This window comes from Leptodactylus fuscus, chromosome 6 (assembly GCF_031893055.1).
Source record: "Leptodactylus fuscus isolate aLepFus1 chromosome 6, aLepFus1.hap2, whole genome shotgun sequence".
Taxonomy (NCBI): domain Eukaryota; kingdom Metazoa; phylum Chordata; class Amphibia; order Anura; family Leptodactylidae; genus Leptodactylus; species Leptodactylus fuscus.
In genome coordinates, this window is record NC_134270.1 from 18,004,379 (window position 1) to 18,017,285 (window position 12,907).

Below are 12,907 nucleotides of genomic sequence, written 5' to 3' on the forward strand. Positions count from 1 at the left end.
TTAGCATATGAATAAAAACGGACTTATTCAGAAACCACTGAGGCAATCTACATATTAAAGGTAGGTGTGAAATAGACTTTCTAAAGGCTATGCAAAGGTGTGATTAGTTAAAAATGACTTTTCCTAGTGATTTAAGTAGTGTATATATAGATTCCTAGGGTCAAGTCTTGATAATTTTTTATGTTTAATCAAAGCTTATTCAAGACATTTTGGTTTCTGAATAAGTCCCAGCTTCCTGTTTGCGTCACACACACAGAAGAGAATAGGAGAGAGGAGGCTGCTGGGAACTTCCTGAGCTGGCTGGAGGCTCATTAGCATATGAATAAAAACGGACTTATTCAGACACCACTGAGGCAATCTACATACAAAAGGTAGGTGTGGAATAGACTTTCTAAAGCCTATGCAAGCATGTGTTTAGATAAAAATGAATTTTTCCCAGTGATAGAGCCCCTTTAAAAAAAATAAAGGAAACACTCAAATAATACATACTAGATCTGAATGAAGGAAATATTCTCATTGAATACTTTGTTCTGTACAAAGTTGAATGTGATGACAACAAAATCACACAAAAATCATCAATGGAAATCAAATTTATTAACCAATGGAGGCCTGGATTTGAAGTCACCCCCAAAGTTAAAGTGGAAAAACGCACAACAGGCTGATCCAACTTTGATGTAATGTCCTTAAAACATGTTAAAATAAGGCTCAGTAGTATTTGTGGCCTCCAAGTGTCTGTCTGACCTCCCTACAATGCCTCAGCATGCTCCTGATGAGGTTGCATATAGTCTCCATACCCATCATACACACGGCTCTGCTCCATACACGTCATACACACAGCTCTGCTCCATACACGTCATACACACACAGCTCTGCTCCATACACATCATACACACACAGCTCTGCTCCGTACACGTCATACACACACAGCTCTGCTCCGTACACATCATACACACACAGCTCTGCTCCGTACACATCATACACACACAGTTCTGCTCCATCCACACTGTAACTACATCCTGACACGTACACTTCAGCTCATCCAGCACCGACCACAACCAGCACAGCAGAGTCCTGTATACAGTGAGCAGACCGGCCGTATTTTGAGCACTTTCCTGGACCAAAAACCCCTTCACCAAACCCCTTTGTGTGTGATCTTCACATAAATACGGACAAAGTTACCTTTGAATGGGTGGGGTCGGCCACAGCTTTATTACATATATACGGCATATGTATATATATATATATATATATATATATATATATATATATATATGCAGTAACCCTGTTACCCTCCTCCTCAGCGAACGTTGTGGTGTGTGCCCCCCGAGTGCCCCACCTCCTGGTGGGCACGCATTGGATTTGTCTCCGGTGGGGCACGTCGCTGGTCCTCTTCATCGCTGAGAAAGGGGACAAAGGCACAGAACATAAGGACTGCTTCGTATGGTGTTGTGCAGACCGTTATAGCAACCTCCACCAGGCGCCGCAGTAGGAGGTGATCCTTCTTACTCCTGGCCTTCTTTAGCCCTTTTAGTATCAGCTGAAATGGGAACTCCTTAGTTACATCGGGGAGGCCTAACAATTTTAACCCAAATGCCACGCCAGATAGGCGCCTTGCTGCGGTTGCAGCAGACACCCCTGCTGATGCCAAACGAGCGATATACTCATACGTTAAAACCCTGCAGCCCGCTGCATCCATTGCCCTATCTGGAGAGCCTAAGGATAACCACTCTCTCCACGATTTCTCGTGGTCTGCCCAGGTAGAAACTGTTATCGCCTCCTTCAGTAGCCGTGTCAATATTGGAGCGCCAAGTCCCATAGGAAGGGCGGTCACGGGGAGCCCTCCAACTCCGCCTTCAGATGGTAATCCCTGAAGCGCTCCCACTGGAAACGAGAAAGAGAGTCAGCAACCACGTTGTCAACACCAGGGACATGTCTTGCTTTAAACACTATGTTAAATTGCAGGCAACGCAATACCAGGTGCCTCAACAGAGCTAGGACCGGCAGGGAGCTGGAAGACAAGTGGTTAATTGCCAGTACAACACTTTCATTGTCACACCAAAACAAAATGCGTTCGCATCCTTTCTACCATCACCGATGTCCTCCGGCTGACACTGCACCCTTTTGGGGGACTTAAACCTTCTTGCGCATCGCAAGGCTGAATGGGCCCCCCCACAGATGGTGCATTCGTGTTTGAAACGACAGGAGGCATAGTACCCTTCATTATACATCCAACATGTGCCTGTCTTGTTAGTCGCCGCTGCGGGCGACCATGCTCCTGCAGCGGCTGCCGGCTGAAAGGGATTCCTTGCCAGCTTGGGGTTCATCATTATTTGAAACCATACATCAGTGGCTTTTGAGGCCCATCCTACCTCTTAGTGCAGAGATAAGCGCCGCCGAAATTCCTCATCATACCTCCACCATGTTGAACCACCATACACATTATATGCTGAGAGAATGATATTCTGATACACAAACAGCTCAGGTGCCTTTTCCGGCTTAGCCTGGCAAAGTATACATGACATTGTGCTAAAGGCCTGGATCCAATTGTTAAAAGTCTTTGCCACCCTGGGCTTTTTGTCCTCTCCTCTCCCGTACACCCACTCTTTATCCACTGTAGGTTGGTCCTGAGATATCAGCGACCATATGTCCAAGAATTCCCCTTTTATAATTTTTTCCCGCACATCCCCTGGCACGTGCGTGCCCAGTGGTGCCACTCCACAGAAGAATGTATCATTCCATAACCAACTTTCTGGCAGCTGCGCAGCCACACCCGTTGCAGACTTAGGAGGGGGGGATGCAGTTTCCAGCTTAACTAGGATTGCCTTCATCATCTGTATCACAAAGTCATTATTCTGGTGCGGTGTAGCCTCACTAGTTGTAAGCGGTGCCCTCCCCTCCAGCTTAGCTAGGATAGCCTTAAACATATCCAAGACATCCCCGCCAATTGAGGTCTGTGTAGACCATGCTTGTGAACAAGCCAACTCACCGGTCGGTATGACGGTCGGATGTGCATTGTCTGCGGGTGGCTGCAGCAGCGTTGATCCTGTTGCCGATGGTTCCTGAGTGGCTGCGGGCTCCATACTCCGATTCTTGGATCCCACCTGGCCATGTGACCTTCCTTCCATGTCTGCATCCCTCGAGGATGTGCCAGAGGAGTGTGATACTGACCTCTCCCTGCTATAGCCACGATGACGCCTTCTGCCTTCCATTCGGGACCTCTACTGAGGGATCTATGCCGACAGTGGCAGGGGCTCCTACTGTTATGTGTTGGGGTGCTGGACCAAATAGCTGCTTCAGCCTGGCGCCGGGAGTTGCAAGACCTAGTGGTCTTTCTGGATCGTCTAGGCGCATGGGGCATTATTGCCCAACAATAACTCCCCATCACCGTGGCCTGTGCCAATCAGCACTGAGTTTTCCAGGGGAGCATTGGCTATTGAGCCCAAGCTAGTCGCCTCCCTTGGGTTCCTATCATACTGGGCCTGGGGGTGTGGGGGTAAATAGAACTGTGTGGAGGGTGGACTACATTGGGACTGGCTAGGAGGGGGTGAAGCTATTTGCATCTGGCTTCCTGCTGGCTGCCATGTGCTGACCCCAAGGCCTACCAGGCCCTTGGTCCGCCTGGCCTTTTGGGCCTGTACCCTTATCGAGGCAGAATCAGATGGCTGGCCTTGTTTCCGTCTAACCACCCTCCCTTTACCGGCCCGGTTGCTCTATATTTGGGGGCTTTAGCCCTGCTGCGAGTGGGAGGGGGGCTTGGGGAGAGCCGAGATGGTGGCCTGGCAGTCCTTGCTGGGTGAGCCATGTGCCCCACTGTCTGCTGAGGGGGGGCCTGGGCTGAAACCCCGCTCTCCTGGAGCAGAGACTCCAGCCAAGCTGTCCCTTTCTGACTTACTTTGAGTAGCAGCTGCTCTACAAGCCGCTGGTGGTGCTGTTGTTCCTGTGCAGACTCCATAGCATGTGGTTGGAAGGCAGGGCAAGGGTCAAGCAGGGGAAAGTTGCTTTGTCAGTGCTGGCCGGGACCCAAGAGGACTTCCCTACCCAGTGCTGCCAAGGATAAGCCTGTGGGCAGCTCTGCCCCCCTCCCCAAGCCACCAATGAATGGAAAAAACCTCCTTGAGGGGAAGGGGGAAGGGAAACCCTGGACACACGGCCGCTCAAGATCCAGCTAGCTTATGCAGCCAGCCGGCTTGCACATAACCTGGTAACACTTGATCAAGTGATTGTTTGTCTCTTCCTACATGTGACTGATCACATGACTATGACATCATGACAGGTCCTGTAAACCCAGAGCCAGCAGATATGTAGTATACAGCTGTACAGGTGGAGGTATGTGTGTGTATATATGTGTAAATTCACCGTCACTGTGTGTCAGGATTACTGGGTAGCATATAGCATTAACCTGTTCATTACTGCAGGGTTTACCCACCATCTTTTATGTAGGTTTTTCATTGCCACATTACAAGAGCCAGAAGTTTATTATTTGTGTAGCCTTGTGAGAGATTTTCTGCATTCAATATACGGTATAACTTCGGGTTAGTACGATTGTAGTATTTCCATATATACTATTGGTTTTACAAATTTTACTAAATAATATGACCTTTACGGTCAAGTGCAGACTGAGAGGATATCTGTCCTGGAAACTGACTACAAGCCCTTTCCATTTAAAGGGGTTGTCCAGGAAAAAATTGACAAAACGTTTAATTTTTTTCAAATCATCCGACGCAAATGTAATTAAATGTCACTACCTGTGACCTCCTGAGGTCTCTTCCGTAGACTGATGATTGGCCTCCATGGTCACATGACCACAGAGGCCAATCAGTGGCGTCAGCAGAAGTGATCTGAGATGTCACAGCCGGCAAGCAGTTTCACTTTGAGAAGATGCCGAAGCAGCAGGACCACGCGGGGAGGACTCTGGAGCACCGTGACAGGTGAGTATTAGAGATGAACGAGTACTATTCGAAAATCCCATTTCGATTAACACTCACCCCTAGGAATGAATGGACGCAGCCGACACGCAGGGGGTTAAAAGTCTGAATGCCAGGGGGCCACACGGTGGCTCAGTGGTTAGCACTGCAGCCTTGCAGCGCTGGAGTCCTGGTGTTCAAATCCCACCAAGGGCATAAAACCATCTGCAAGGAGTTTGTATGTTCTCCCCGTGTTTGCATGGATTTCCATCCCATATTCCAAAGACATACTGATAGGGAAAAATGTACATTGTGAGCTCTATGTGGGGCTCACAATCTATATTTAAAAAAAAAGAAAAAAAAAAAAAAAGTCTGAATGCCGGTCGCTTCCCTTCATTCTTATGGGTGCGTGCTATTCCAAACGGCCGTTTTGAATAGTACTTGCTCATCGCTAGTGAGTATGAATTTTTACATTTTTTTTCTACTTCTCCCAGCCCTAATTAAATTATAAAAATTTATGGCTCTGTAAGGCAAACACAGCCGAAGTTATGTCAAAGTGAAAAGTGACATTAATATATGGAGACCCAGGGGTGGGGTGGAAAAAAAAATCATACTCCTCCTCCCTTACCTCTCTTGAGCCTCCTTGAGTCTGGCACTTTTCTTGTAAAGTTATCCAGCATACCCAGTCCAGGCCTATCATAGGCCTCAGTGCTGATGTCACAAAAATGCATTGAGCACCATAAGAGAGGCAACAGAAAGTGAGTATGAATGCATAATGCCCTGGGGTCTGGGTTTGGTAAAAAAATGAACAATTTGGAATATTCAGGATGAACCCTTCTCGGTATGAGCCAGCTCTATTATGACATTGACGATGCGCATTGACAGGCCTCAAAGAGAAGGTCAGTATGAGCAGTTCATTAATTTTGCACATCAACCCAGGGCCTCTGATTATTATACTCTGGAGTCTGGAGAGAAGCCCTTGTAGTTCTACAACCAATAAAATAAAGTCTTCCAAAATGTTCCCAATGTCTCCTGGAGTCTAATAGAGTAGCACATCCTGTCACAGGAAAGAGAAGAACCTGTAATGCCACACTATACTGTAGAGAGGGGCTACTAGTCTGTCCATCAGTGCATACACTTCGCTAATATAAAGGCTTACCAGTGACATGACCATGATGATTTGTTAGGACTAGAGATGAGCGAACACTGTTCGGATCAGCCGATCCGAACAGCACGCTCCCATAGAAATGAATGGAAGCACCTGTGACGCCGGCCGCCGGTAAAGTCAGCGTGCCAGGTGCTTCCATTCTTTTCTATGGGAGTGTGCTGTTCGGATCGGCTGATCCGAACAGTGTTCGCTCATCTCTAGTTAGGACCTCTAGCCAAGTATCTATGTTCAGTTTGAGATCAAGTAGGCCAGAAAATACCATTGTATGACAAATATATCTTATCTTGGGGACGTTGTAACTTGAGGGATTATTGTTCTTATATCTCTGGTCACCATGTGGTGGTTGGGAGTTACTAAAACAGCTGAAGGTGGGTGTTCTGTGCTGTTTCCATAATCCCTCTACTCTTTTATGGGAGCTTTGGAAACAGTGTAGAACAGTGAGGTTTGGCAGTTTCTGGAAGTCTTACCCTTGGTTCACATCTGCGTTGGTATTCCGTCCGGGGGAGTCCGCATGGGGACCCCTTGACTGGACTACCGAATGAATTTGCAAGCAGTGTGCAGTGAAAGCACACAGATCCCCATGGTCTATAATGGGGTCTGTGTGCTTGCCACGCACTGCCCGCACAAATCATGCGGACAGGAAATTAGATTGTGAAGTACTTTCCTGTCCGCATGATCCCTGCGGAGATCTCGCGGCAAGCACATGGATCCCATTATAGTCTATGGGAATCCGTGTGCTTTCACTGGCACACCGCGTTTGGTGTTCCGTTTGGGTGGGGAGTCCCCATGCGGACTCCCCCAAATGGAATACCAATGCAGATGTGAATGAGGCCTTAGCCTGGTGGTTGGAATCAACAGCAATCTATTCCCATCTCAACCGTGACTCCTTTAACGGAACAATAAGAATATGTAGCAAAAATTTAAGTGATATCCGTGACATGTTTAGTAGCTAATAGAACCGTGTTGCTGGAATCGGGAACATTTTTGGGATCGAGTTGAGATTGGGAAAACAGTTTCTGACTCTTAGATAAAATGATTTTTTTTTAAAATTAAATAGTAGTTTTTATTGAAAGATTTTTCAGTTGTACAAACAGAACAACAATATAGAAAACCAAATGAGATAAAGAAGAAGATTAATGATTTTAATTGATATTATACATTTATCAACATTATATAATTAATGAGATACTTAGAGTGTTACATATTTACTTTCATAGGAATCAATCACTGGCTGTTTTTGTGAATTAGAAGATTTACTGTTCTGTCTGACAATTGATAAGATCTCCGTAATCTGTGACTTGGAGTAGGAGTCTAAGTCAGAAAAAAGTTTTAAAGTTTTAAAATAAAATGATTATATTTAATATAACACAATTATTATATAATTAATTAGATAGATAGTTTGTTACATATTTACTTTAATAGTAATTCCATCACGGTGGGTTTTTGTGAATTAGAGGATCTTTACTGTGTCTGTCTAACCATAGCTGTCAGCCATTTATGAAGGTGTCGGAGTCCTCAGTCTATAAAGATCTGTGGGTGATTTAGTGTCCAAGATCGTTTGATAACCATAATTATTGTAAAATGTTCCATTAACTGTAATTTTGATTCAGGGTGTAATCACCCAGCCCTGCACTATAGGATATGTTATAGGTAAGAAGAGACTCAAAATAAGACACAATGCCCGGGAGATACCAGAGCTATATACCAGAGATACAATATCTACAATTTATTATCTCCTCTTTTGTTTGTTATAGTTATTATGATTTTTTTTTAATTCAGATTTCTACAATACAGGATCCCATCTGTGGACATGTTTGAGATATAACACAATTTTTCTGATTGACCTAACAAGGATGGAGAGAGACAGGGGCAAGATGGCAGAAAGTATAATAAATCTCACCCTAGAGATCCTGTACCAGCTTACTGGAGAGGTGAGAGATTCTGGTGATGTCACATTACATCATTCTTATCTATAGTAATAACAGATGATATGACTGGAGAGGTGAGGGACTCTGGGAATGGATGGAGTGATATTTATTAATGTGACTCTCCATAAACAGGATTACACAGTAGTGAAGAAGACCTCTAGTGGGCGCTGTCAGGCTCCTGTATCTGAAGGATGGGGGAGAACCCTGAGCCCAATCCCGGGGCCTCCACCTCACTCCCTGATACAGGAGGAGATCAATGGACAGAAGATCCTAGAACTCACCAACAAGATCATTGAGCTGCTGACTGGAGAGGTGACACTGCTGGGAATGCTGGGACATTATACAGGAGCGCTATGAAGGGATCTGGTGATGACTGTATCATTGTGTTGTCAGGTTCCTATAAGGTTTCAGGATGTCACTGTCTATTTCTCCATGGAGGAGTGGGAGTATTTAGAAGGACACAAAGATGTGTACAAGGAGGTGATGATGGAGGATCAGCAGCCCCTCACATCAGCAGGTAATAGACATGACTAAATACACACGGCCTCTCATTATCTGTATGGAAAGAATGAATTCAGTCCCTGTATGTGTTTCCTCCAGTTCCATCCAGTAAGAGAACATCACCGGAGAGATGTCCCAGTCCTCTTCTACCACAGGACTGTAAGGAAGAAAATGTCCTCCAGGATGATCAGGTAGATGGAGATAAGGTGACATGAAATCTTCCTCTGTCCTGTAGAAGGGCTGTGAAGGTCTCGTGGTCAGTCTGGTTTTATCCCACAGTATTAGATGTTTTCTACTTGTGTAATGAGAAAGGTGGAGATGGCAGGATAAAGCTGACCATAGACATGACATGTTGTCTGGATCTTCTCACAGTTTTCTGGCTATGGAGGCTGCTGGTTGGAATAAGGAACCAACATGGTGGATTTATCCAGGAGACCTGCAGCTATTTGGTCAGATAACTCCTGCTGTCACTTTTGGTGGTCATGATAATGAATGATCTTTTCTTCTCCTATAAAATATTCCACATGACTTCTCCATCCGTCTGGTGACTTGTACAATATTTGTTTCACAGCTTTTGTATCCGGGTGAAGATCTGAACATTATTAATGCTTCGGAGACATCTGTGAGGGGTGATGAGGAGAGTACGGAGGACATTAATACAGGTGACCACCCCGGTGAGTAGTAGCTACTAAATAGGAGCCTGTTCACATTATGTTTGGCTATTGTGTTGTAATATTCATTTGTTTTATGTTTCTCAATTAGGTTTTTTAATAAATCCATATGTTTTCAGTGTGACTTTTGTCATTGTTCAAAGTTTGTATATGTCTTTATTTGTCCATTGTTACATTGTGTTTGACAGGGCAGATAATAAAGGTTATGTTAACATCTGCATTGTGGACTATGTAAGGAGTCTCCATTGCAGATTCCATCAAAAATGAAAGACAAAATATCAGCAATACTGGTAAAACAAGCTGCCATATCAATTACCAATGTAACTAGATGGCACATCATGAAGGTTGTCATCTCGCTGCTGTAGTGTGTATTGAAAGGAAGAAATTCTGATAATTCCCTCCTAATAGAGATATAAACTTTTTGTGACCCAGCGCTCAGTACACACGACATGACCTGGATGAGTGACAGACCAGTACAGAGGAGAGAGCTTTATGGGGGTTTGCCTGCCTCTAGATCAACACTGTACGGTTATAGGTTGGACTTAATGGTGTCTTCATCCAACCTAAAAAAAATGTGTATACTTGCCTGTCCCCAGGATTTCATTGTCCACTTCTGGTCCTCTTTCTGTTGCATGACGAGGCTGACGTGATCAATCAGTGGCCTCAACAGTGCTGTCACCGGTTCCTCTCTAATGACTGTTGGTGTCATGTTGGTGTTCACATAGGCTCATGGCTTTTGGCACACAACAGAAAGGGAAACCATAGTGGGCAATGGAGAGCTGTGGACAAGTGTGTATGCCTATTTTTTTTTTCATTTCTTTTACACCCGCTCTGGTCACCCCAAGGGTTGCTCCAAATCCTGGATGACCCCTTTAAGCTAGAAAAAAGGGGAGTGACTTATGCTAATCTTTTTCTAAAATAGGTTCTATGGCAGCGAGGCAGTATGTTTTATGGAAGCCTGAAAATTACCATGATCTTTTGGTTATTGATTAGATAATGGAAGGGTCATTTTTTGGCACCCACTGAGCATTTAATTAAAAAAGAGAGGTGACAGGAGCAGTGACACATGAACCTAGGAAGATGGTGGCTGCAAGAAAGAAGAGGAGACCAACCTGGTGGCCAAACATCATCATCTACTGGTCCTCACCCTGAGGTCTACTGTTAACTTGACATCTGTTTTTGCCTCCAATTTTGCTTTGTACTTTTTCTGGACATTTTTATGTAGAAATGCTACCCAATGAAAAAAAAATCTAAAGCATAATTTTCAGGTTACTGTATTCAAAAATAATCAAATCCGTTTTCTTCTTGGCAGATGACTGTATGAGGAGCTCAGAGGAACATCTCATATCTTCAGATTATAAAGCAGATGATGGTGGTATCACACAAGATACATATGAAGAACATGCCATTATATCCTCGGCCCTTTACCACGAAGATCTTTTATCAGTTCCTTTTATACACTTCCTATCTTCTGATCCATCACTGACTGTGAAGCAAGAACAAAAGCACAGTAGTAGTGTTGAATATCAAAGGGCTCATACAGAGGTGAAGCCTTTTCTATGCTTAGAATGTGGGAAATGTTTTACTTGGAAATCAGATCTTTTTGACCATCAGAAAACTCACATAGAGACAAAGCCTTGTTTATGTTCTGAATGTGGGGAATGTTTCACAGATCAAGCAAATCTTGTTAACCATCAGAGAATTCACACAGGAGAGAAGCCATATTCATGTGCAGAATGTGGGAAATGTTACAGCTTCAAAGCAGCTTGTGTTAGACATCAGAGAGTTCATACACAAAATAAGCCATATTCATGTTCAGAATGTGGAAAATGTTTTTATCAGAAATCAGTTCTTGTTACACATCAGAGAATTCACACAGGAGAGAAACCATTTTCATGTTCAGAATGTGGGAGATGTTGGAGCGATAAATCAACTCTTATTAGACATCAGAGAATTCACACAGGGGAGAAGCCATTTTCATGTTCACAATGCAGGAAATGCTATAGTGATAAACGTGCTCTTGTTAAACATCAGAGAATCCACACGGAGGAGAAGCCTTTTTCATGTTCCGAATGTGGGAAATGTTTTTATCAGAAATCAAACCTTGTTACGCATCAGCGAATTCACACAGGGATGAAGCCATTTTTATGCTCAGAATGTGGGAATTGCTTTAACCAGAAATCAGATCTTGTTAGACATCAAAGAATTCACACAGGGGAGAAGCCATTTTCTTGTTCAGAATGTGGGAAATGTTATAGCTTTAAATCCGCTTGTGTTAGACATCAGCGAGTTCATACAGGGTTGATGCCAATTTCATGTTCAGAATGCGGTAAATGCTTTTATCAAAAATCAGATCTTGTGAAACATCAAAGAATTCACACAGGGGAGAAGCCATTTTCATGTTCACAATGTGGGAAATGCTATAGTGATAAACCAGCTCTTGTTAGACACCAGAGAAAACACACAGGTGAGAGACCATTCACATGTTCAGAATGTGGAAAATGTTATAGCGATAAACCAGGTCTTGTTAGACATCAGAGAATTCACACAGGGAATAAGCCATTCTCATGTTTAGACTGCGGGAAATGTTTTTATCAGAAGTCAGATCTTGTTACACATCAGAGAAGTCACACAGGAGAGAAGCCATTTTCATGTTCAGACTGTGGGAAATGTTATAGTATAAAGTCAGCTCTTGTACGACATCAGAGAATTCACACAGGGAAGAAGCCATTCTCATGACCAGAATTAGGGTAATGTTCTATACATACAGTCATGATTGTCCCATGTAAATTATACTATTGGGCACTGATTGACTTGCTAGTATCGTCTCACAGTCAGTGTTTCAGTGTAAATGATACTTTAGTCATTAGAATTTCTCACTCAAGTCATATCCACATACGAAATATTTTGTCCAAATAACTTAAAATGAAAAAAATTGCTATTTGCAGAGACAAGTTGCTCTGCTTACTGTCCTACCCCTAAGGGCTAGTTCACACGTGAGTATAAGGGGAGGTTTTTGACAGCGGATTTCGCGTCCAAAACCTCCCCTTATAATGGTGGTCTATGGAGACCGCCGGGCTTCTGTTCTCCGCTAGCGGCGAGCTGCTGCTAGCGGAGAAAAGAAAGGACATGACCTTTCCTCAGGCGGAAGCCGCGCGGCTTCCGCCCCCGGCAGCTCCCTCCTATGTCGGCTCATTCATTTGAGCCGACAGCAGAGGGTTAAGCCGCGACAGCGATGGTCGCGGCGGGCGGGTTTTGACAAGAGAGAGACGCGTCTCGACGCGTCTCTCTCTGTACCAAAACCCGCGCGGGCAGTTCACGTGTGAACTAGCCCTAAGACTTAATTACTATTCTCCACCACTCCCCTATGGTTCTGGTAGCTGTTGGGGTTACTATTCCTAGTAATGTCAGGCATTTGGGGTTATTCATTTAGTTTCAGTAACTCCATGTGCCTCACAATAATAGCAGTTAACCCCATCATGTTCCTCATATTAACCCCTGTGTGCCCTATATAAGGGTTACTAATATGTGAGACACATGGGGCTACTAATAAAGGACTTTAAATATGGAAATACCTCATTATCACCTCCATATGTCCCACATATCAGTAACTCTTATGTGAGGCACACAGGGGGTTAATGTGAGGGACATGATGGGGTTAACTGATATTACTATGAGGCACATGGAGTAACTAAGCTGTAATGCACATGACCAGATTATTATCTGCAATGGTGG

The 12,907-nt window shown here is 44.2% G+C and overlaps 2 protein-coding genes across 2 annotated transcripts in view; both read left to right on the forward strand.

The window, feature by feature from the left end:
- Positions 1-12,907, forward strand: part of LOC142210357 (uncharacterized) — a 341,635-nt gene that overhangs the window by 15,739 nt on the left and 312,989 nt on the right. The window lies entirely within an intron of this gene.
- Positions 9,093-12,167, forward strand: LOC142210362 (uncharacterized). Its single transcript, XM_075279465.1, has 2 exons — positions 9,093-9,175; positions 10,485-12,167. The coding sequence occupies exon 2, from the start codon at positions 10,493-10,495 to the stop codon at positions 11,909-11,911; it is 1,419 nt and encodes a 472-aa protein (XP_075135566.1). The 5' UTR covers positions 9,093-9,175; positions 10,485-10,492; the 3' UTR covers positions 11,912-12,167.